General features: G+C 43.9%; 1 protein-coding gene across 1 annotated transcript in view; it reads right to left on the minus strand.

Moving 5' to 3' along the window:
• The window catches only part of mmp15b (matrix metallopeptidase 15b), a 39,173-nt gene that overhangs the window by 11,607 nt on the left and 849 nt on the right, over positions 1–26,717 (minus strand). The window contains exons 2-5 of the mRNA XM_060940946.1: positions 10,509–10,657; positions 9,924–10,046; positions 9,530–9,837; positions 4,831–4,992 (exon numbers count right to left, since the gene is read on the minus strand). Of these exons, the coding sequence (XP_060796929.1) occupies positions 4,831–4,992; positions 9,530–9,837; positions 9,924–10,046; positions 10,509–10,657 (742 nt within the window). The remainder of the gene's footprint in view (positions 1–4,830; positions 4,993–9,529; positions 9,838–9,923; positions 10,047–10,508; positions 10,658–26,717) is intronic.

A 26,717-nucleotide genomic window follows, 5' to 3' on the forward strand; every position in this document is an offset into this window, starting at 1 on the left:
GCAAGCCTGGTCACTTCCGAGCATCATGTCCCGAACTCTTGGGAAAAGGACCGCCCCGTCCAGCCGAGGGAGGGTTGTGACGGGGCCTACCCTCTCTCCCGGACTCCCTGGCCAAGGAATCTACATCCCGGTCTCCATCTCCTGGGGTGAGTCTGTCCACTCTTGTCAAGCTTTGATAGACTCAGGGGCGGCTGGGAACTTTATGGATATTCACTTCGCCCAAAGCATCAATATTCCGACTGCACCTCTTGAAGTCCCACTGTCTGTGTCTGCCCTCGATGGCCAAGCGTTAGGTGATGGAAGAGTCACCCAAGTTACTTCTCCAGTTTTCCTCCAGTCTCAAGGTCACAAGGAAGAAATATCCCTGCACCTGATTCCTTCACCTGAGTTCCCAGTTATTCTAGGCCTTCCTTGGCTTACTCGCCACAACCCTCGCATAGACTGGGTAACAAGCCAGGTTGTGGAATGGGGCCCTGCATGCCATGCCTCTTGTCTGCTCTCTAGTTCTCCTGTGTCTCCTGCCGAGCCCCCTGATCTCACCGAGTTATCTCAAGTTCCCACAGAGTACTGGGATCTCAAGGAGGTATTCAGCAAGAGCAGGGCCGCCGTTCTTCCTCCGCACCGGGCCTACGACTGTGCCATCGACTTGCTCCCTGGGACTACCCCTCCTCGTGGCAGACTGTTTTCACTCTCTCAGCCAGAACGCAAGGCCATGGAGGAATACCTCAAAGATGCCCTGGTCTCTGGGTTTATTCGACCCTCCACTTCACCTGCTGGAGCCGGCTTCTTCTTTGTCGGCAAGAAGGATGGGGGGCTCCGACCATGTATTGATTACAGGGGCCTGAATAAGATCACTGTGCGCAACCGATATCCCCTTCCGCTGATGTCCACAGCTTTCGACCTGCTCCAAGGCGCCACCGTCTTCACCAAGTTGGACCTACGGAACGCATACCACCTCATCCGTATCCGACAGGGAGACGAGTGGAAGACTGCCTTTAACACCCCGTCTGGGCACTACGAATACCAGGTGATGCCCTTCGGACTCACCAACGCACCAGCTGTTTTTCAGGCCCTAATCAACGACGTCTTAAGGGACATGATTAACCTATACGTTTTTGTCTACCTCGACGACATCCTTATCTTTTCCAAGACCGTGCAGGAGCACCGCCACCATGTCCGCCAGGTTCTCCAGAGGCTGCTACAGAACAATCTGTTCGCCAAGGCCCAGAAATGCGAATTTCATGTTCCCGAGGTCTCCTTTCTGGGATTTATTGTACGGACAGGCCAACTCCAAATGGACCCTGCCAAGACCCTGGCCGTCCGGGATTGGCCTACTCCCAAGTCCGTTAAGGAGGTTCAGCGGTTCTTAGGATTCGCTAACTTCTACCGCAAGTTCATCAGGAACTTCAGTTCTGTGGCAGCACCCATGTCAGACCTCACCAAAGGGACAGGTGGATCTTATGGCTGGTCTCCTCAGGCAGAAAAGGCGTTCAAAGACCTCAAGGACCGCTTCTGCATGGCACCCATTCTGGTTCTCCCGGACACCTCCCAACCATTCATCGTGGAGGTGGACGCCTCGGACAGTGGTGTCGGCGCGGTGCTCTCTCAACGTTCGGAAGGAAAGCTGCACCCCTGCGCTTACTTCTCCCACCGCCTGAGTCCTGCTGAGTCCCGGTACGATGTGGGGGATCGAGAACTGCTAGCGGTCAAACTGGCCCTTGAGGAGTGGAGGCACTGGCTGGAGGGAGCACAACATCCATTCCTGGTTTGGACTGACCACAAGAACCTGGAGTACCTCCAGCAAGCCAAGAGACTGAACCCTCGACAGGCTAGGTGGGCCCTGTTTTTCAGTCGGTTTGACTTCACCCTCTCATACCGCCCCGGCTCCAAGAACACCAAACCTGACGCACTGTCCAGACTGTTCTCTGCCACTAACAGGGAGAATGAAGTCGGGCCTATTATCCCTGTGTCCCGGATTGTGGCCCCTGTTCGCTGGGGTATTGAGGAGGCTGTCCGACGAGCCCAACGCCAGGACCCCGGTCCTGGGACGGGGCCACCAGGCCTCTTGTACGTCCCACATCAAGCCCGGGCCAAGGTTCTCCAGTGGGGTCACTCTTCCCCTCTCACCGCCCACCCGGGAGCTCGGAGGACCCTGGACTTCCTGAAAAGACGCTTCTGGTGGCCTAACATGGAGAAGGAAGTAAGGTCATTTGTCCTGTCCTGTGAGGTTTGCACCAGAACCAAGAACCCACGACAGCGTCCCCAGGGTCTCCTGCATCCTCTGACCATTCCCCGGCGTCCCTGGTCCCACGTGGCAGTCGACTTTATCACGGGTCTCCCTGAGTCACAAGGTAACACGGTCATTTTGGTCTTAGTTGACAGATTCTCCAAGGCCTGCCGCTTCATACCACTGTGCAAACTCCCCTCTGCTCTTGAAACTGCGAAACTTTTGTTTAATCATGTCTTCCGAGTCTTTGGTCTTCCACAGGACATCGTCTCAGACCGAGGGCCCCAGTTCTCCTCCCGAGTGTGGCACGGGTTCTGCAAGGTCATCGGAGCCACTGCCAGCCTCTCCTCTGGGTTTCACCCACAGTCCAATGGTCAGACGGAGAGGCTCAACCAGGACCTGGAAACCACCCTGCGAGGCCTGGCTATGGATAACCCGACATCGTGGAGCACCTGGCTGCCATGGGCGGAGTACGCCCACAACACCCTGCAGTCATCGGCCACCAAGCTGTCGCCATTCCAGTGCCAATTCGGGTTCCAGCCACCTCTGTTCCCGGACCAGGAGGAGGACGCGGGGGTGCCCTCGGTCAACCAATATGTGAGACGGTGTCGCAAGACCTGGAGCAAGGTCAGGAAGACCCTCATACAGACCTCCAGAACCAACCAGACTCAGGCCAACCGCCATAGAAGACCTGCACACGCTTTCCGCCCTGGGCAGCGTGTTTGGCTGTCCACTAAGGACCTTCCACTGCGGGTGGAGAACCGCAAGCTTGCTCCTCGCTACATTGGCCCCTTCAAGGTGGTGCGCAGGGTGAACCCTGTCTCCTACCGGCTCCAGTTGCCCCGGACTCTGAGGATCAACCCCACTTTCCATGTTTCCCTGTTACGGCCCGTACTGACGTCTACGTATGCCCCTGCCCCTAGGAACCCCCCACCCCCCCGCATCTTCCAGGGGCAGACTGTGTTCACTGTGAATCGCCTGCTTGACTCCCGCCGGGTCCGCGGCGGGTTGCAATATCTGGTGGACTGGGAGGGCTATGGTCCTGAGGAGCGCTGCTGGGTTCCTGCTCGGGATGTCCTTGATAAAGAACTATGTCGGGACTTCCATTCGGCCCATCCGGATCGCCCTGGGAACGTCAGGAGACGCTCCTAGAGGGGGGGGTCCTGTTAGGACTAGGACTGTTTTGGCCTCTAGAGGCCGCTGTTATTTCCTTTTCATGTCGTGTTTATTTTGGCCTCTAGAGGCCGCCACTGTTCCTGTGTTTTGTGTTTGTGTTAATTGCCTAATTATCTTCACCTGTGTCCTTAATTAGTTTGTCTATTTATACCCCTGAGTTCAGTCCTCTTGTCACGGAGTCTTTGTGCTGTTATGTTTATCTCCAGTTTCCTTTGTACTGTGTTTTTTGATCTTCTTAGCTTTTGAATTTTTGCACTTTGCTTTTCTTTTGGATAATACTCTTTGGTTTTTTTTTTGTCTTTTGTTTTGCCCTGTATATAGTGTATATAGTTTAAATAAACCTTTTGATTCTTTTTCTACTTCCGCCTCACGCCTCTGCATTTGAGTCATCCCCCTGGTGGCCTAGTGGGGGTTTGCTGGATTATCACACCAACGAACCAGGTTCGAATCCCAGCAAAACCCTAACAGGAAACATCTCCTCTGTTACTTGCTCAATAAATGTCAATGACCCATTAGACAACTGTGCTTCAAAGTTAAGCCATCCAAACACAAATTAACAAAAAAACTAAATACTGTCAACTTTACACTCAACATCAACACCATAAAGATAAAATAACAAAATCTACCATCCCTAAAGCAGCATGAAGAGAAAAAAATTCGAATGACTCTAGACCAGAGTTAATAACATGAACGATGGTGACTTTATAAAAAACAAACAAACAAACAAACAAACACTAGTGTTTCACTCTCACAGCTTTGGATTTGCACAATCTTCTTCAAAGATTCTTTGTGTGGTTAATGGTTCTTGCTTGTTAAAGAGGTGCTACTTGGAACTTTCACAGGTACCCCCCAAAGGATAAACCAAATAATCCAGTCTTGTAGATGTTCTTCAAAGCTTGTTTGGGTGATTAATGTTTCTAGCTTCTTAAATAGGTACTACTTGGAACTTTAACAGGTCCCCCCCAATGGATAAACCAAAGAAGCCAGTCTTGGAGGTATACAACCCTGCCTAGTTTCCCTCTTCCCTTACCCATCTGATCCAGCTTAAGAAGGTCTTGTTACATAGATCATGAGCTGGATGAGATGTGTTTGGGGCAGGAAGGTACTTTGGATAGTTCATGGTTCCAACTTTCTAAAGGGGAACTTGCAAAGCTTCCCTCCAGAAGAAGGACAATCCAGAATCCAGTTCTGGAAGCTCATTGCCCTGTTGAGATTCAAGCTTTCCTTGTTCCTGATTCCCCAGATTGAATTTATAGAGGGATTGATAACTGCTATCAAGGGCATGGGTGTGGTGTGGTGAAGCAGGGGAATCTCCAGGACAGTGGGCCTCTAGAAGTTGACTTGAGAACCCCTGCCTTCAAGAACTAGATGGAACCTTTTCTATTAATGCATTTGACATAACAAAAGAATTGTATTATCTATATTACCATAGATCTGCTGGATGCCTCTGAGATCGTCCTCTGGAAGCTGGAAGTCCTCTGTGTCCATCCACTGGTAGAAAGGAGCCATAATAGCCAAAGGATTATTGGAGTGCTCCAGACCTAGAGCATGACCCAGCTCATGCACTGCTACCAGAAACAGATCATTTCCTGCAAAGGAAGATGCAGATGCAGGAAGAGATAAAGAGATATAAATTAAGTAACGTTAATGAAATGAAATTTGATGTGTGGTAGAGATTATTTATTAAGGTGATACAAGGACTAATCATGATACAACAACTCTTTATGGACGGAGTACGTACCATGCACTCAGCTAAAAATGTTCTTTACTTAGGGCTATTATTAGGTTATTATTAGGTTATTAGGTTTGAGATACATGATACAGATTAGATTTCAAGTCCACCACAATAACTGCATTGGCAGTTACTCAAAGGAAAGGTCTGGTAAAGCTAGCTCCCCCTAAGGTGGAGGTTACATAAATAAAATAAAACACACTCGAGAGCTTGGGACCAGAAGAATAAGATTTCTGTCTTGTTTAGGACCAAGTGTTTGCCTTTTAGTTAATTTGCTCTAGCCGTGCTGGTGCAAAGTGTTACTCTCACTCAGGATCTTTCTACTTTGTTCTTCTTCTTATTATTATTAGGGCCCGAGCCCGAATGGGCGAAGGCCCTATTGCTCTTGTAAGAGTTCACTATTCTTCTTCCTTCTTCTTCTTCCTTCTTCTTCTTCTTCTTTATTTTTCTCCGCTGTTGGGCCATTTTCGGGGCGCTTGCCATGGGCGAAAACGCACGAAATTTGGCACCAGTTCCGAGAATTGCCACCGCTACTCAGAACCAGAAGCCCAAACTTGGCCGGGGCTCAGAGCCTCTATAGCGCCCCCTAAGTCGTTGTGATTTTGGCCTCCCGCTTTAAGGTGCCTGGTTGCCATGTAGTTTGTTGTAGTGGCATGCCATTTGGTACGCATATGTATCTCACTAAGCCGGACAAAAATGTAATGCCAATGCATTAGCCACGCCCAACAGGAAGTGAGGTAATTTCACTTTTGTGCGAAATGCATGGCCACGAAGACGGCGCAACTCCTCCTAGACCGTTCATGGGAATGTCACCAAAATTGATACACATCATCTACAGACATGTCTGACAAAAGTTACTAAAAACGTTTCACGTAGGATAAACCGTTCAGAAGTTATACGTCAATCAATTTTCAATGCAAAATTTTACATGCTTAAAAATTCATAACAAATCTTCTAATTGCTCAAAACTGCTCATACTTCACACGCAAATCACTCATTGGGCTTCTGACATGTTACCCAATTTCTGTGATTTTTCGCCACTGGGGGCGCTATTTTTGGGCAAAAATTCCAATCTTTCCTCAAATTTGGTCGAACTTCACGGCCACCCTCTTACTACCTCCCATGTCATGTATACCACATTTTGGGAATTTTCGTCCATGGGGGGTGCTGTTTTTGGCCGACGCAATTGCTCCAAAACGGGTTTTTGGTAAATTATTCCATAATGCTTTTCCTTCACACCACTACCTTGTGATAGTGCGTTGCTGTTGTAGACACTTATTTTTCCAACTCATAATCGCTCATGTACAGCATAGCGCCACCTACTGACATGGGAAAAACCAAAAAATTTATTCTTCAAAAATCTATATCTCATCTTCTATTTACTCAATTGTCATCAAACTTCATACGCAAACTCTTCATAGCTCACCTGACATGTAGGCCAAATTTTGTGCACTTTCGCCCCTGGGGGTGCTGGTTATGGCAGAAATGATACTGCAGCTTCTGATTTGTCAATCTTGGCAAGCAAACTCTTTACAAGACCCTTATTGGGGCGCTTGCCATGGTCGACGACGCACGAAATTTGGCTCCTTTTTCTTAGACTGCCACCGCTACTGAGAACCAGAAGCCCAGATCCAGGCGGGCCTCAGGGCCTCTATTGCGCCCCCTAACGTTTTGTGATTTTTGCCTCTCGCATTAACGTGCCTGCTTGGCATATAGTTTCTAGTTATTATTATTATTATTAGGGCCCAGGCACCGCTCAGTGCGAGACCCTATTGTTTTTGAAGGATTATTATTATTATTATTATTATTAGGCCCCGAGCACCGTACAGTGCGAGACCCTATTGTTGCCATGTGTCCAATTCTGTGCTTTGTCGCCATTGTGGGAGTAATGTCTCTTGCCGAAGAAGCTGTGGAAGGTATTTCGCAGGGACGCATGCCCCCGCCCCCCTTGGCCGCTGGCGCGAGGGCCCGTCAAGGCCGCTTGCAGCTTTAATTATTATTATTCTCCTAACGTTATTTTGGACGCGATTTCTCCCTCAGTTTTCAACCAATTATCACCAAATTTCACATGAAGAATACCTCCTGGACGAATTAAGTTGCTATGACTTTTGGTGCTGATCTGGATCACTGAACCAGAATGATCCATGAAAAATGGGCTTTTTTTCAATCACTTATTTCTCCCTCAGTTTTCAACCAATCATCACCAAATTTCACAGGAAGAATACTTCTGGGCTGAATTAAGTTGCTATAATTTTTGGTGCTGATCCAGATCACTGAACTGGAATGATCCATGAAAAACTGGCTTTTATTCAATCACTTATTTTTCCCTCAGTTTTCAACCAATCATCACCAAAAGTCACATGCAGAATACCTCTGGGCTAAATTCAGTTGCTTTGATTTTTGGTGCTGATCTGGATCACCAAACCAAAATGATCCATGAAAATCTGTCTTTTTTCCTCACGAAGCGTCATTCTCTATCTCTTACCATTCCGGATCTATAGAGTACTGTGACCAGACGTCCGGTTTGTAAGAGCTAGTGCAAATCACTGTGACATTAGTCACAGTATTTATCTAATTACAGACTGGCGTTAAAAACAGTTAGGCACTCAAACTGCTCTTTGTTTGAGACCAGAGTTGTCTTTGTGACCTAGGGTCAACCGGCACGTTGCTGGAGTGAAGTGAAGAGAGAAGAGTAATGGATTAGAACAGAGCATCCTGGGTTCTTATTCAGGCATGTCAGCATTTGTGTGTGTGTGTGTGTGTGTGTGTGTGTGTGTGTGTGTGTGTTTATGGACTGCATGTGGGTTTGGTGCAGGACATTTTGTAATACACAGATGGTGAAAACTGTGATGATTTATACAAAAGTTTGTAAAGGCAGTGCACTCTCTGATTGCCTTGAATCATATTCTGTCTCCATTTTGCAGCTGTCAAGTTGATTTGTGGATCTAATTCGGAGCAAATGGGTCTCTGTGATTCCTCAGTTGTTATATCAGAAAAAAAATCTGTGAGTGATTATGTCCTCCATGTTCGTTAGTGTGATCTGAGTATTAAGCGTCTTTATAGGACTTATGAGGTCAGTGAAGAGCTGCTTGTTCAGGGATTTTCAGGGACACCAAGATATTAGAGCTAATGGCTTTTGACAGATAGGAGGAGCACTAAATGGTTGTTCTAATGGCCTCAGGCTGCTAAATCAATGATGTCTTTGACAGGCCGAAGCTATGTCCACCACATGCCACTGAAAGCTCGTTTTGTCTAAGGAACAGGAATGATGATGCATGGTCAAAACAATAGGCCGCACAGCTGTGACAGTAACTAAGATGATTGGCCACAAAGGAAACCCTGTGGGCTCTAAAGCCAATGGAAAATGAATGCTTTAATCACAATGTTAAATATACACCACTTTTGAAGCTGTGTCCAAGTTTTACTATGGTGTGGTGGTGCTTCCCCATGAATGATAATTATGCTGAGCCAATTCAAATTCTTGCCGATAAGATCTCACTTGCTGGCAGCATGATAGCACCTCTAATTACCAAAAGTTCAGTTCTATTCTGTACTTCCGACACAGTGGGTACAACAAGTATTCAGTAAAGCCCCTAGTGAAGTGCTTTCACAGCAAAAGAGTTTCTCTGTCTGCCTTTATCTTGCCATGTGACTCCAAACGAAGAAGGAAAGAGGTGGAAAAAAGACAGAGAAGTCTTTGTGATGTAATTATAATGATCACTCAGGCACAAAACTTTTTGGACGAAAATCAAATCTCAACTATACAGTTATATTGTCCTCTTATTGCCCTTTACTTGAAATTAACATTTCTGCTAAAAATAGTTTTCAGTGAACACGGCACACATATGGGAGATTTTGCCCTATCTCTCAATGCTAATCTGTTAAAAAATAACCATTTTCCATCATGGATTTATGGAAATCTGGTCATCTGAGCTGAACAAACTAACTGGCTAATGAGTACCCAAGTCTTTAGGCATCAGGATTAAGCGAAAGAGAAAACTCAGCTTAGTCTGACCTTTCTTTCACTCACAGTATGTGGGAGCTAGCAGTGGGAACTGCTGTGATGTCACTTGGTTATTTTCTAATTTTATAGACATCGTCATAGTAAAGAGCAAAACTAAACCAGCCTGGAGAATAAAAGAAAACTAAACAAATTCACATGGGTTAAATAACAGGGGGAAATGTGTTTGCATGGATCAGAAGTCATATAAATGGGCAGAATGATAATCCTGCACATTGTTGTCGTGGACTGGGTCACTATACAGATGGTAACTGAGGGGATTTTGAAAGGTCACTGGCATATTGTTAACATACATTATGCTGTAGAGGCTTTTTAGATAGTTTATAGCTGCAGGTTTTTTTAAGCAGTTCAGAATTTGCTTACACTGGCTCACCTTGCAAATTCTCATTTCCAATTGTCCACGGCTCATCTGAGTCAAAGTGCGTGTCACCGCCCATCCCTGGACCAGGGAAGTAGGCATGTGCCAAGAAGCCACCCTCGCCATCAAACGGGGAGCTGTCACCGTGGAAACCAGAGGCGAAGAAAATCATGATGTCAGGTTCCTTTCGCCGCCCATATTTGACCTCCAAATAGGGAATTTCTTCAAACGTCAGAGGTGTTACCTTCTCCCACACCTTGAAGGCCATACGGATGGCTTCATATGAGTTGTACTCCCCAATCTTCGGAGTATAGTTCTGTATACTGTGAGAGGAACACAATGAGAAATTATAAGAAAATGAACCCAAGCCTGAGATGTTTCAAGGTATACAGTTTTTCTGGATATATACCTAAAGGTCAAGTGGGTTTTGTCCCACTTGTGGCCAGTAATGGCATAGCGTTTCCTGCGAACATTAGTCTTGATTTGACCCCCAAACTTATCCGGAACCCCACAACGAGGCCTCCGCATGGCTCTGAAAGAAGAAGAATGGAAAAGTTCAACATGGGTTAAAGGGTTCAACATGGATCCTTTAAGGTGCCCTCAAAGAGACAAACCAAAGAACCAACTGGAGTTCTGTGTAGATATAATCTTTTTTCAAAAAATGTTGCAGGCGTTCAAAGTGGCTGGACTTACAAGGGGCTTCATCAGTTGATCTTTTGATGTCGTCATGCTGTACTGTTGAAGTGGTGAAGCCCTACATCTGAGTACTTGCTGTGATTTACTACTATTTGACACTATTTCATGGCTGCATCAATCAGCCATGCTAAACCAATTCTAGTTTTAAAGTCTTTGAGCCGTGCAGTAATGCTGTAGTAAATACTTTAGAAAATGGTGAGGAGTACAATTATGGGAGGCACCATTGACAAGAATGGGACCCTATACTGCTAAGCCAACAGCACAGTTATTACAATAATAAATGTCATAAGAGTCTTACTTTATAGTTGCTGGATCCATCTCTCCTGTGACCTCCAGGCGATAGAATCTCTGCATGTCGCTAATGGCATTGGACAGGATTTGAGCTGATCGCATAGTGGACATCTGCCTACTCGCCTGAGGGAGGTATCCATACATCCGGAGCCAGGACTGACAAAAGTCAAACAGAGAGAAACTTAACACCACAATGATCACCCAGATTAAGTGTTACAGACTTTTATAACTTGGACAGCAGTAGTAGATGAGTAGATGCGTGAGAGGGCCGCATTACAGTCAAAGTTTACCACACCTGTTACACTGAGATATTTAATACATCTCCAGATTGGATGATAAAGTCATAGCAGAAGTGGCTACAGATTGAGGGAAAGGCACCACCAGCTGGGTAGCTCATATTACAGGCCTCAAGTGAAGGCCAGCATGGAGTTTTCCATACAGCTTTACTAAAATTTAACACAAGGCAAAAAGACTTCTATAGAATCTGCATATGTGTTTATTGATCAATGGGGATTGTCCAGCTGAACAATTCATAGTTGATGAACAAGTGAACTGACAAGATACCCAATACAGCTAAAGAACACCTCTTACTGGATGGGTCTTCTTGGATCACTGAGATTGGACATTTCATATGGTGCAATGACCTACTGTATGTTCGACTGTAGCCAGATGCATATGTGGGAGTTTGGGTTCCCAATGGCAAAAGAGTGTTGTGATCATAGTAATAGAAAATGATTGTGGAATTAAAGTTTTGATTTGGCTCTGTAGTACAATGTAGGTGGCTTGACCTAATTAGGCAATTAGCGAAATGACATAATCAAACTCCCATGTTATTATTCCTGCCCTGTGGTTATAGTAATTAGGCCTTCCGGCCCAGCCCTGACTCCATACAGCAGTGTCTGGACACATCAGAACGACCAATAACTGTACAAACAACTGACAACTACTTACAGAGTTTATGTTACACATCTCTGTCTTTCATTACTTCCACTTAAACAGCCATCTTCATGACAGTATTCTGTACACACACCAGACAATAAATCAGGATAAATTTAAAACCACAAAGACTTATTTTTCAAACTAAGGGAAAAATATACAAAAAGGCATTTCCTTGTCTACTGAATCACTGGACTGTTCCTTCAAACCATTTTAGAGGACTCTCTTGGGCATGAATTCGTTTTCATTTCTATATGGTGGATCTTTTTTTTTCCAAAATACAAAATGTCCAAAATATATGTTCAGTCTTTTTTTGTTGCAACATTTTCTCAAAACAAGGCCTACCAATAGAACTGTCTCACTGGAAACAGTGATGGACTCGGAACAAATTGGCCACCAAAATGCAGTGTCTAAACCCAGTCAGAGGGGCCACCGGGGCAGCAACAAAGGTGCATTGCTTCAAACTCCGTTTGTGATTTTTATGGCCTCCATCCTACCTCTACATGAGCTGGCCTTAATTATCACAAGGTTAATGGACATGTCTCGTTGGACTCGGGAGGTTTTTGGGGTCACCGCCTTTATAATGACCCCTCTTTTCCTGCACTGGGAACAGGGCTTCTGCATGGTTATCTAGCCTGAACTTGCCTTCCTTCACCACAGCTCCAGAAGAGACAGGCCTTTGTACCGCCTCTGTGTGTTGTAGACAGCTGAATAGATGGCCCTGTTTCTGGGCACAGCCAGGAGGGAAACCCCCTATAGCTGCCATCTAGAGCGTGGAGTCGTCCCGTCCTCTCCCCCTTCCCCACTCAAAATCCAACATAGAGCAGGACAGACTGGCCGCCTGACTGTTTAACTGTCTACATTTGTGTTGCTTTGCATTCAGATTGTTTAGTCTTAATTGTATTCTAAGTGCTTTATTTATTTAATTCACAAGACTTATTGTACAAAATACACATGGAATTTGAAGCACCTTCACTTGTCCTGTCATTAAACTCTTAAAACAGTTTTACGCTGTGCAATTTCAGTAGTCTATTAAGATAATTACTTGTCATATAGTATGAAATGATCCCAGTAAAGTCTTCTATAATTCTATAATGGACTGGGGGATAACATCTGTTCTCTATGTCACATTATATGATAAAGATCCTCTAATGAGAGATCTGCAATTAAAGAAAATTACAAGGTTTTGCTGACATCATCAATCAATACAATCTTGGATCACAATGACACTGAATTGAATGCGTGAATGTGTGAGCACAACACATTATGGGTTCTTGGACCATCAGTCTCAACGGATGACCTCTTGATTTTTTTTTTTCAATGACCAATTTTTGTCTCCAAAAAAAACGTGCCAAATATAATCTGCATGTACAATATTTTCAAGATGGATCAGTCTTTTTTTGCATAAATCAGATCAACATGTATGCTTAACAGACACCATAAGATTAAATGGAAGAATTTAATGCCTTGAAATCAATCTAAATGGTTTGCTAATTACTTATCTAGTTACTTCATATGAATGTGGGATAAATGGAAGAGTCTGAAGTAAAGGCCATAGAAAGGACATGAATAAATTTTCTTTGTCATTCTGAATGCCTTGAAATAAGACTAGCTAGTTACCTCATGTTATGCTAACAAACATCTTAGAAAGGTTTTGTAGGTTTTTGGGTGCCAATCATGAATGTCGGAATGTTTATTTATTTATTATTTTCTAACAGTCAAATGCGCCAAAACCCCAAGAATCCAGAGATAACTTTATAAATTCTTGCAAGAATCTGGATCTACTGGATCATCTGGAGTATATCCGGAGATTTTCTTGACAATGCCGTGATCAGAGAGTAGCTACCCAACATGAATTTCATCATATATGGCTCATAGTTTGAAATATCCAGGCAAAACCATCTCTGGATCCTGGTGTAGTTTGTACAGTGAGCGAGTGAGTGAGCAGATAAGTATACTGGTCCAATGCTAACTGCTCATATGCAACTCCACCAAAAGAACAATACAAACTAATAAGGAAAAGGTAACTAGTTGCAACATTATAAAACTCTGGAAAGCTTTTGTTTTCTGATGGATGCTGGTCTATTTATAATGACAAAAAAAGACATTTTCTAGTTTTGAAATCACACGTTTCAGAGTTTCAAGGCTCTCTATAAATGCTGCACTCACAAAAATACTACTAAACTGTACCTTTCCTTGTCATTGTAGTGGTTCCAAGAATGCTACATCTTTTGTACTTTTAATATATATCTTTCACCCAGAGACATGGATAGAGCGTGCCTTGAAATGATTTAAGGTACACAAGTGTACAGTAATTATGTTTTAGAGCAGGGACTCTCAACTTTTTCTACTTTAAGGCCCACCTATTCACACTTGCAACGAGTCGGGGCCCATTAAAAAAGATCCCTAATTATTTTGGCTCATCTGTTCTATTAGAATTTAATAATCTATTTTAAAGTGTCTTAATGTAATGCAGCATCACTCCCTGTTACAGATGGGAGCCCAGGAATTAAATAAATGCAATAAAAACAAACTGGTTTTAATTTTAGGTATTGTATTTAAAACTGTATGGATGTGCCAGAAGCCAACATAAAACCATGCATGCAGGGCATTCTCAGTCAAAAGAGATTAATGATCCGAAAGTGGAGTCTGGTCCATTAACACAAGAACATATTGCCATGTTTGTGTACAGCTAACAAGCAAGTTATTAAAATCAAGAAGTACACTCAAAAGAAGTGGATATAGAAACCACTCAATGGGATTAGATCCTTACACGCTAACAAAGAAGGAATTTTCCTATGAGTTGAAAAATTATCCATCTGTTGAGTTCCCTGACATCTCAAACTACCTAGTGCTGCAGATATCGTTCTACACAGACAAACAGGTGAAAACCTGGAAGAGCATAGAGGCCTACAGCGTGATATATGTGGCTGATTTAAAGATCTGGGGATCAGGATAACATAGATGGTGGTAGACGGCTCTAAGTGCAGGAAGAGCATTGTTTAGCAAGCTTGATATTTACAAAAACAAAACACAAACTAAAGCAGAATCATATTTAAACAGAGCCATAAACATGGCTAGAAACAAACGTGACAGTGATAATGATACTTCGCAAAGCCTCCGTGAAAACAGAGTCCATATCTGCACTTGAGTCCTGCACAGAGTATGCACTTGAGTCCTGCACAGAGTATGCACTTGAGTCCTGCACTTGAGTCCATATCTGCCACCAAAATGCCTCAATTTCATCGATAACCCATCGCAAAGCATCACAAGCTGTAGTGTGACCGTAGCTTAATGAGGTGGATGTGATGTTGGATGCAACCCAGCAATTGTACCCTACTACCAGTAAAAATTAGCTTCAGCTTGAAAAAAATTGTGGCCCACTAGATGGCGCTTCACAGCCCAGAAACACTGATTTAAGGTACATACTGTAAGTATATGGTAAGGACGACATGGTGGTGTAGTGGTTAGCACTGTTGGTTCACAGTAAGAAGGTCCTGGGTTCGAGCCCAGCGGCCGACGAGAGCCTTTCTGTGTGGAGTTTGCATGCTGTCCGCATGGGTTTCCTCCGGGTGCTCCGGTTTCCCCCAAAGGCATGCAGGTTAGGCTAATTGGTGGCTCTAAATTGACCATAGGTGTGAATGGTTGTCTATGCCCATGTTTACATTAGACCGTATCAGCGGATCATCAGATTAACGTTTTTAAAACGATTAGTGTGCACACAGCAACACCAATACACGGTTTGCGTGCACACAACAATACCAATACACGGATACGCTCGGCTCCGCAGGCATCCTGCGCTCCAAATCACTCCACCCTGAACAGCGAGTGCCCTCTGGAGGGTGCGCACTCTGGCCCTGCGCAGCTCACAGAGCGCGCGAGTGAAGCACACTAGCAGTGTTTTCGGGACTGAGCCGCTGTGTGTGTGATCCCAGTGCATATCACTTACCACTTGCAAGTGGAAGGATGGCAAGCCTAAAGACAATCATAACTACACAATGGGCAGTATTTGCAGTATTTTCATACTTTTATACTCTTTAATGAAAGGTGATACAAGGCCGAAGTCCGCGCCGTTTTTCAGCAGTCGCGTCACATGACCAACGCCAGTGAATCAGGAAGGTGGATGTCACAGTGACGTTGTCCAATGAGACGCCAGCTAGAGCTCAGCACAGCGTATCCGCGTATTCTGAATGTTTACACAGCACCGGAGCTGACACGATCTGGATTGAATACGTGGACGCTGGCGGATTCCCGTTTCCCGGCGTTTCCCGGCGGTTTAATGTAAACGGACAGTGCATCCGCGAAGAAAACGAGACAGATACGGTCTAATGTAAACGTAGCCTATGTGTCAGCCCTGTGATGACCTGGCAACTTGTCCAGGGTGTACCCTGCCTCTCGCCCATAGTCAGCTGGGATAGGCTCCAGCTTGCCTGCGACCCTGTAGGACAGGATAAGCGGCTACAGATAATGGATGGATGGAAGCGTATGGTAATTATGTTTTAGAGTAAAGCTTTAAAGATAGCTTTAATGTATGTGCACCTTCCCTATAAAGTACCACCTCAGAAACGTGGAAAGGTATGCTTTTTTTAGTATGCTTTTTTTCTGAGTGTGTGTAGGATAAATAGCTACACAGTTCGGTAACTATTCAGAACAGCAGGGGCAGCTGTTGTCCTTTCCCGTTGTGCTTTCTCTGTGATTTGGGGTTGGGAGTGGGGGGAAGTGCTGAATAGCCACGCTGTGTGGGACACACCTCGCTCCATGGATAAGTTCTGTGTTCCTCTGAGTGTTACATGGCCCTGAGGGTGTGGGGCTCCTGGTGGCTCAGTGGGAAGCCAATAATACTAACTGTGAGATCCATGCAAGCTGATAAAAAAAGAGGACTAATTCCCACATTTTATTCAGCACACATCTCTGTCTGACTCGTCCAACAGCCCTGGGAATTATTTTTGATAGGTATTTATTGTAGTATGGTGGAATAAAGGCAGCACTCCAGCTCTGATCAAGAGATGTATAAAGGCCTGATTTTAAAAAGAGAAAGCATTTCAGTGCTATCACAGGATCCTCTGCCGTGCATACAAAGCAAGTGCCAACCGAGAGCCAGCGAGCCGGTTACTCCTTCAAAAGGACCTTAAGAGTCATTTCCATTACTGGGTCCTTCAAGTGCAGGGTGCTGTAAAACGACTTTAATTCACTGTGTGTGTGTGTGTGTGTGTGTGTGTGTGTGTGTGTGTGTGTGTGTGTGTGTGTGTCCAGCACAATGTCAGCCAAGGCTCTAACGACTGGAAAGCACTTTTATTCCTGAGGCTTGGGTGCACGCCATCTTTCTAGTCATTAAACAAGAGGGGGAGGGAGTAGGAGCAATCAAGATCAAGTGAAAAAGCAAGTGGAAGATGGAAAAACAGTACAAGAGAGAGATGCAAAAGGAGCGTAAAGGAAGAAAGAGAGGTAAAAATAATCACACTTAGTTATTGCAGCACCAAGGACCAACACTGATTGGCACGACTATCACAGAGCTGGGAATGTTAGAATGCAAGACTGGTCCCTGATCACTCATACATATGCTCATGTTTTTTAGCAGATATAGAGTGGCTGTTTCATTCTTTAATTCAAACGCAACTGAGACTTTGCCTGGAGGTTAAAAGACCAAGCAGGGCAAATCAGGAGCCACCGATTTACTGATATTATTATACAGATTATGCAGATATTACGGACTGACATTATGCAGATCATGCCCATGAAAACAGGACACAGTCTATCTTAAAGCATGCCATCAGAATGCATGTGACTTGGCAACAGAAGCTTGGAGAGTGTCAGACTATCTGGTGTCACCCAGACAAGGACAGGTTCCCATTTGAGTTTGATTTCTCATGTCCTCTCAGGCAGTTTTTCTTTACCACTGTCATATCTGGTTTGCTCGTTAAGGATCTAGCAAAGCTATAGCTACTTCGTGACAATGTCTATTATTAAAAGTACTATACAAAGTACTGGTGTTTATATGGTGTGTATCTGTGTGTATAGGCAGTGTGTGTGTGTGTGTGTGTGTGTGTGTGTGTGTGTGTTAGTCCTGGGTATAACTTTAAATTGCAATCGGTGGTGAGTCTCAGGTCTGGGAGGACTTGAGTATTGGGGAAAGTGGAGTTACCCCTTAATCACCATTGCTCCCAGGTCCGCTCTGACCCGGAGTGGTAGCCCCTGCCTGGGTTCCAGCTATGGGCTAAATAGTACATCATTAATAAGTCGCTGGCAGCAGGGCGCTTTTCGGTGCAATGTGGCAGATGAACCCAACAGGGTCAATGGCACACCACCAGATGGCATGCAGATGAGCTACTGAAATGGCCAACAGATGGCATCACTCAGCAAGTCAGTTGTCACTGCGGGGCAACTTCCATACCCGTCAGATCTATGGCACTTTGTGCACCACTTGGTGTCAGGTCTGGCCGTCCAGAGAGACAACACGATGGGGGCATGACATCGTTTGTCTTACCTTGCTGTGCAAGGCACTTCATTAGGAGAAGAGAATAGTATGCAAGAGCTCACGAGGCCAAACATTCCATGGCGGCTTGACTAGGCCATTCGTGCCGCCGCTGCAGGTGATTTTGTCACTCTGATGTGGGCATCAAGGCCCATCTGTGTTTCTACATATCCTAATGAAGCAGTCATCATCGCTAGCGATGGACAGCTGATGATACAAAGTACTAAAACTAAGATGTGAGTATCAGGCATGTAGGGTTCTCCAGAAAATTTTAAGTAGCCAGCTAAAAAAAAAGTAGTAGGTGGCTAATGCTAATACTAATGCGCTAATGCTAGGGGGGTCTGGGGGCATGCCCCCACCAGAAAATTTTGAAATTTATATGCCTTCTGGTGCATTCTCAGACAATAAATTACTAACTATTTTCCTGTGAAATACTTGCAAAATATGTATGAAATTTCCCTCCAGATGTATGTGTGCTTGAATTTCTCAGTTCCCCTCTGTTGATTAAAAACCTGACCTTGATCCCTGTCAGCTGTCCAATTATCGGCCAATATCAAACCTCCCCTTTATCTCCAAGATCCTTGAAAAAGCTGTGGCACAGCAGTTATGCTTATATTTACATAGGAATAACATCTATGAAATGTATCAGTCAGGATTTAGACCTCATCATAACACAGAGACAGCTTTGGTTAAAGTAGTAAATGACCTACTGTTAGCGTCTGATCAGGGCTGTGTCTCGCTACTAGTGTTGCTTGACCTTAGTGCAGCATTTGATACCATTGATCATTCCATTCTTCTGGATAGACTAGAAAATGTTGTGGGAGTTAAGGGAATGGCCCTCTCCTGGCTCAGGTCTTATTTAACTGATCGCTATCAGTATGTTGATATAAATGGTGATATTTCTAGACGTACTGAGGTAAAGTTTGGTGTTCCACAAGGTTCTGTCTTGGGTCCACTGCTTTGTTTTCTTTATATATATGTTACCTCTGGGTGGTATTATTCATAAACATTGTATTAGTTTCCACTGTTATGCTGATGACACACAATTGTATGTTTCTGCAAAACCTGATGAGAGACACCAGCTTAATAGAATTGAGGAATGTGTAAAGGACATTAGACATTGGATGCTTATTAATTTCCTTCTGCTTGACTCTGACAAGACTGAAGTACTTGTACTAGGACCACATGCAGCTAGAAGTAAGTTTTCTGATTACACAGTAACTCTGGATGGCCTTTCTGTTTCTTCACGTGCAGCAGTAAAAGACCTTGGAGTGATTATTGACCCTAGTCTTTCATTCGAAACTCACATTGATAACATTACCCGGATAGCTTTCTTTCATCTCAGAAATACTGCTAAGATAAGAAATTTAATGTTACTACATGACGTGGAAAAAAATAGTTCATGCTTTTGTAACCTCCAGGTTGGATTATTGTAATGCCTTACTGTCTGGATGTTCCAATAAGTGCATAAACAAGCTCCAGTTAGTTCAAAATGCAGCAGCAAGAGTCCTTACTAGAACTAGAAAATATGACCACATCACCCCTGTCTTATCCACACTACACTGGCTCACAATCACATTTCGTATTGATTATAAAAGTACTACTATTGACCTTTAAAGCACTGAATGGTCTTGCACCACAGTACCTGAGTGAACTTCTGCTCCTCTATGACCCGCCTCGCCTACTTAGATCAAAAGGTGCGGGCTATCTGCTGGTACCTCGTATAGTGAAGGCTACATAAGGGGGCAGAGCCTTTTCTTACAAAGCCCCACAGTTATGGAACAGCCTTCCAAGTAGTGTTCGTGAATCAGACACAGTCTCAGCGTTTAAGTCTAGGCTGAAAACATATCTGTTTAGTCAAGCCTTTTGTTAATGGTGTTTATGAGGGAAAGGAGTAGATCTGGAGGGTCCTCAGACATAGTGTTTTGTTAAACTGGGATGTATGGATGCTATCAGTCCCCACTCACTTGCTTACTCGAGTTTGTTGATGGTGTAGTGGCTGGCTGCTTTATGTCCCAGGGCTCCCTCATGCCTGTGTTACCTTCTGGCTCTCCCCTTTTAGTTATGCTGATAGTTAGTTGCCGGAGTCCCTGCTTGTACTCACTGCAATATGTATACTGTTCCTACTTATTCAGGTGACATTGGGCATACCTAACAACCTGTGTTTTCTCTCTCTTCTCCCCCCCAAAAAAAAAAAAAAATCTGTCCCTCTGAGTTACATGTCGGTCCTGGGATTGAGAGGCTGACCTCTTCTGCTCCTCGGACCTGCCTGATCCATCCTGGTGCCCTGTGTCTGGTTGGAGTCTCATCGCTTCTGTGGAGGGTGGCCCCATGTGGACAGTTCCAGGGGTCGCGCCTGGAGAACGCTCTGGACTCTTGCAGTGGTGCTTTTGTGGCTGGGGACTGCAGTTGACTTGCTGACTTTAGGACTGCAGTTGACTTGCTGACTTTGGGACTAGGTTTGTCGTGAACGGTTTTGTGCTCGGGTTTCCGTTGGTGGGGGGTTTATAGCATCAACGAAGCTGACTTTATGTTAGGACTGTTAATGTTATAGTCATGTTGTCTGTTGTTGCCCGGATGGGGATGGCTTCCCTTTTGAGTCTGGTTCCTCTCGAGGTTTCTTCCTCATGTTGTCTGAGAGAGTTTTTCCTTGCCACCGTCAGCACAGGTGTGCTCATTGGGGATAGATTAGGGATAAAATTAGCTCATATTTTAAGTCGTTCAAATTCTGTAAAGCTGCTTTGCGACAATGTTTATTGTTAAAAGCGCTATACAAATAAACTTGACTTGACTTGACTAGTACACTGCCTGGTTCTGTAACATACAGTGGTGCTTGAAAGTTTGTAAACCCTTTAGAATTTTCTATATTTCTGCATAAATATGACCTAAAACATCATCAGATTTTCACACAAGTCCTAAAAGTAGATAAAGAGAACCCAGTTAAACAAATGAGACAAAAATATTATACTTGGTTATTTATTTATTTATTGAGGAAAATGATCCAGTGTTACATATCTGTGAGTGGCAAAAGTATGTGAACCTTTGCTTTCAGTATCTGGTGTGACCCCCTTGTGCAGCAATAACTGCAACTAACCATTTCTGGTAACTGTTGATCAGTCATGCACACCGGCTTGGAGGAATTTTAGCCCATTCCTCCATACAGAACAGCTTCAAATCTGAGATGCTGGTGGGTTTCCTCACATGAACTGCTCGCTTCAGGTCCTTCCACAACATTTCGATTGGACTAAGGTCAGGACTTTGACTTGGCCATTCCAAAACATTTAACTTTATTCTTCTTTAACCATTCTTTGGTAGAACAACTTGTGTGCTTAGGGTTGTTGTCTTGCTGCATGACCCACCCTCTCTTGAGATTCAGTTCATGGACAGATGTCCTGACATTTTCCTTTCGAATTTGCTGGTATAATTCAGAATTCATTGTTCCATCAATGATGGCAAGCCGTCCTGGCCCAGATGCAACAAAACAGGCCCAAACCATGATACTACCACCACCATGTTTCACAGATGGGATAAGGTTCTTATGCTGGAATGCAGTGTTTTCCTTTCTCCAAACATAACACTTCTCATTTAAACCAAAATGTTCTATTTTGGTCTCATCTGTCCACAAAACATTTCCCAATAGCCTTCTGGCTTGTCCACATGATCTTTAGCAAACTGCAGATGAGCAGCAATGTTCTTTTTGGAGAGCAATGGCTTTCTCCTTGCAACCCTGCCATGCACACCATTGTTGTTCAGTGTTCTCCTGATGGTGGACTCATGAACATTAACATTAGCTAATGTGAGAGAGGCCTTCAGTTGCTTAGAAGTTACCCTGGGGTCCTTTGTGACCTCGCCAACTATTACACGCCTTGCTCTTAGAGTGATCTTTGTTGGTCGACCACTCCTGGGGAGGGTAACAATGGTCTTGAATTTCCTCCATTTGTACACAATCTGTCTGACTGTGGTTTGGTGGAGTCCAAACTCTTTAGAGATGGTTTTATAACCTATTCCATCCTGATGAGCATCAACAACGCTTTATTTGAAGTCCTCAGAAATCTCCTTTGTTCATGCCATGATACACTTCCACAAACATGTGTTGTGAAGATCAGACTTTGATAAATCCCTGTTCTTTAAATAAAACAGGGTGTCCACTCACACCTGATTGTCATCCCATTGATTGAAAACACCTGACTCTAATTTCACCTTCAAATTAACTGCTAATCCTAGAGGTTCACATACTTTTGCCACTCACAGATATGTAATATTGGATCACTTTCCTCAATAAATAAATGACAAAGTATAATATTTTTGTCTCATTTGTTTAACTGGGTTCTCTTTATCTACTTTTAGGACTTGTGTGAAAATCTAATGATGTTTTAGGTCATATTTATGCAGAAATATAGAAAATTCTAAAGGGTTCACAAACTTTCAAGCACCACTGTAACTACATACACTATGGCATGGTCACGTGGTCCAGCTCAGCCAATGAGAGTGCGAGAATCGATCAACAAATATGGTGTCGCTTCCAGTCATGACCTGAATCGAAGACTATTTCATGCTGAAATAATTGGATTTGCAGCAAATTATGGGCAGCGGACACGATATAAATCGCTTGAACATTGAAAGGCAAGGTGTTTTTTTTTTTCTGGGATTGAGTAGCCGGCACAGACCGTCTGCGTAGGCAGAGAAAACCGCCAATCGCTGGTGCTTCTGGACATCTCTGGACATATTCAGTTGATAGTCAGTGCTCGGATATCTGTTTCACACTCAAAACCCTAATCCTTTGTTGAATGTTCATGTTGGTTGTAGTGTTGGCTTTTTTTGGGTGGGGGAGGTGCATATTGCAAATTTACTATTTGACAACTCATGATTTATATTTGCTTCATAAACCATGTTTGTAAATTACGAATGCTTTGATTCAATTTGGTAAACTCAACGGTGATTTGATGCATCGAGAAAACAATTGAATCTTTGCGCCCATAGTTGCCAGTCTCAATAAAAATACAGTAGTTAGTTGCTTTAAAAGTAATCCAATTTGAAATGATTTTGAAGTATGGAGATGGAAATGGACCACAAAGACATTAAAAGTGGAAACAAGCGTCTTTGGATTGAACGGGTGTGAATGGCAAGGCAAGGCAAGGGTTAACAGCATAAATGGACAGAGACTGGCCTTCAGGAAGTGATACAGTCGGCTCCCTGTGTACTACAGACCTCATAAACCTTCCCCACCCGCCTACATCTCTCTCTGCTCCCTCTTTCTTTCTGCATCTCTTTCAGATACAGTCGGCCAAAGACAAAACATGTCATTGTTGCTCCTCAGCTGCCTGGGAGCCCTGCAGCCCAAATCATCCCTCTCTGTTTCTGTTTGTGGATTTGGAAAACAGCTGTTGCATTCACTAATCACCATGCAATCGAAATGAGCAGGCCTGAAGCAGACACCCAGCCTCCATCGTCCTGTCCTTTCCCTTTCTAACACTAAAGCAGGCCATGGCTTTGAATTGACTTCTTCTCGTAGCATTAACAAGGATGTTGCTTAGGAAGGCATAAAAAAGTTAACACTTCAAATCATATTCTATCTTAGTCACTGCTAATTCTCATTGTAATCAAATCTCTCTCTTATTGAGAGCACAGCTGAGACACAAGTCAAAACCCTATCTTTAGATGTGACCTTTAGGGGTTGTATGTGAAAATGACAATAGCCACACGGTCCAAGAATTCAGTAATGCTTCAGGAGCCAAGAAAGAGGAGACATCTTCAGTTATAAATCTAACATGCCTTTTAAACGAGTTCTTTTCCTCCCACGGTTTTTGGTTTGTCTGATCCACAGCTTTGTGCAAGCCAGACAAGGTGGGATGACTCGTCCTGCTGGGGTTGTCGGCACATCCTGAAAGCTTGACCTGCATGACATTATTGTCAGGAGACATAATCAGGGCACTGTTTGTTTAGTAAGCAGAGCCGAATGGACATTATGGCAGCTTAAGCAAATAGGCACATCTTTAAATCTCCTTTAAGACCACCACACACTGGAAAAATCCTGCACTTTGCGACACACAATGCTTGGGCTGGATCAGTCTCTCGACACTGCTCACACACTCCACTACAGAATTAACATTGTGGCCTACATGGGCTTGTCTGTTTCAATATGAAAAAAGTGCACTGTTTCTTTCCCAGTCTGTCTTAATCAGCTTCAGATGTTTATTCTGTCTTGATTGCATACTTAAGCATTTTCGTGTTGAAGCTCAGAGACACAGAGGATGAAATAAGGACGGGGAAAATAACTGAAGGATATCTTATAGTTTTACACACCACTGTGCATTTTAATTAAAATTGTCAATCGTGGCCAAACAATTCTGATATACATAAATTCTATAAACAAACTAGGAAAGCAACATTAAAAAAAAAATAATAATAATCTCACAACCAAACGTGTAATATTTGTCAAAATTAAAGTTCTTGAAGAAGGCACAAAATGGAAAATGTAGCAAGTGGTGATAAACTTGACTTGTTAGTGTAACAATTAATGGATATAGAAAATGACAAGACATTTGTTACTCTTAGAAAAGCCTCGTGCCATTTTTTATCAATATCATATCATCATATCACCTTGCCCAGAATAAGCCAAGCGTTTTTGACTGATGGACATGATAATATTAACTAGAAAAATAGCATCATGTATAAGCTAAACCAAATAAAATGCTTCCCCATTTGCTAAGAGTCCAGTGCTTCTTCTCATCGCATTAATTATATATAAATGCAGACAGCTAGCTAAGTGCATGTCTAGTGTGATGCTGGTAGGAAGCAGAGATGTACCCACACACCTGGATAAATCCCTATTAATAAACCTCATTCACATCCTGCCAATAACCTCTTTGCACACATGACCAACATGCTGCAGGAAGTCCATACATGGCATCTGGGGGGAAATTACACATGTCCAGTATGAGGGTGACACAAGCTACTATTTAAGTCATCCTTCTTTCATCACTGTCGGTTTTTTAATCAAATTGATGCTCACCTACGTGCTGTATAGGAAAATGATGTCAACTAAAAGATGTGTTTGTGTTTCGGTGCGATCTATTTCTGAAGACACTCATTGAGCGTTCACGTATTGTCTGACTGAATCAATTTCCACAGCGATGTCTGTACACTTGTGGGAGTTTGGAGCGACTCGCTTGTGTATTCCTGTCAGTTCCACTGCCTGTGTGCCAGGCCACTAATGACAGGGAGCGAACCACACGAGTCGTCTTATGCACAGGGTGGTAGACCATGAACAAACCCACACTTCACACACCACCAGCGTGACATACAAGGCATTTTCTTCCATTCTGAATTCTAAAAGTGTCAGGACTTCTAGTTGGATGTGTGCAAAAATATTTATTCTCAAACCTGTGATTAAAATAAATGTAACAGGGAGCATGACTAAAGACAATTCTGTAATCATATGTCTCAGTGTCCTCCACACAAGACGTTTCTGTCATAGTAAAGACAGAAAACACAGAAAGAACAAATGGATGGAGGTGTGGCTAAACAGGATACACACACTGTGTAAATCCTGAACTGGTTGCACAAGTGGGTACAACTGGGGGTAAAGTCCAGACATTATCTCTCTCACACATGGACAGACAAACAAAACATAGCACACACCTTCATGCCTTCTTATTTTCAGTTACTATATTGTGCAAAACATATACACTTCTTATTGCTCTTCACTCTCAGAAATAAAAGTATCAAACTGTACTTTTCCTTGTCGCTGTGGTTTTATTATCAAAGAAGCATGTTTTGTACCTATAATATGTACGATTAAATAATTTAAGGTACATACTACCCACTAATTAAAGGTACACCACATGCACTCTTCTATCCATCCATTATCTGTAGCCACTTATCCTGTCCTTCAGGGTCGCAGGCAAGTTGCAGCCTATCCCAGCTAACTATGGGCAAGAGGCAGGGTTCACCCTGGACAAGTCACCAGGTCATCGCAGGGCTGACACACAGACAACCATTCACACCTACAGTCAATTTAGAGCCACCAATTAGTCTAACCTGCATGTCTTTGGGGGAAACCGGAGTACCCAGAGGAAACCCACGTAGACAGCACACAAACTCCACACAGAAAGGCCCTCGTTGGCCACTGGGTTCGAATCTAGGACCTTCTTGCTGTGAGGCGACCGTGCTAACCACTACACCACCGTGCCACCCCTATGCACTCTTCTAGGTAAAAGATAAATCCTAAAGGTACAAAAGATGAAGCAAGGAGAGTGTACAGTTTATACACCTCATTATCTCATCTCATTATCTCTAGCCGCTTTATCCTGTTCTACAGGGTCACAGGCAAGCTGGAGCCTATCCCAGCTGACTACGGGCGAAAGGCGGGGTACACCCTGGACAAGTCGCCAGGTCATCGCAGGGCTGACACATAGACACAGACAACCATTCACACTCACATTCACACCTACGGTCAATTTAGAGCCACCAGTTAACCTAACCTGCATGTCTTTGGACTGTGGGGGAAACCGGAGCACCCGGAGGAAACCCACACAGACATGGGGAGAGCATGCAAACTCCGCACAGAAAGGCCCTCGCCGGCCACGGGGCTCGAACCCGGACCTTCTTGCTGTGAGGCGACAGCGCTAACCACTACACCACCGTGCCACCCCCAGTTTAGATACAATAAAGAAATTCGAAATAGGAAAACGCCAAAGGAACCCAAGCAATTTTCTTAGAAAGTGCTTATTTAGTATTGGGTACTTGTTTATACGTTGACACAGATGACTGCTCATAACATATAACATATAACATAAGAGATGCTTC

The sequence above is a fragment of the Neoarius graeffei genome, chromosome 15, assembly GCF_027579695.1.
Source record: "Neoarius graeffei isolate fNeoGra1 chromosome 15, fNeoGra1.pri, whole genome shotgun sequence".
NCBI classification, from domain to species: domain Eukaryota; kingdom Metazoa; phylum Chordata; class Actinopteri; order Siluriformes; family Ariidae; genus Neoarius; species Neoarius graeffei.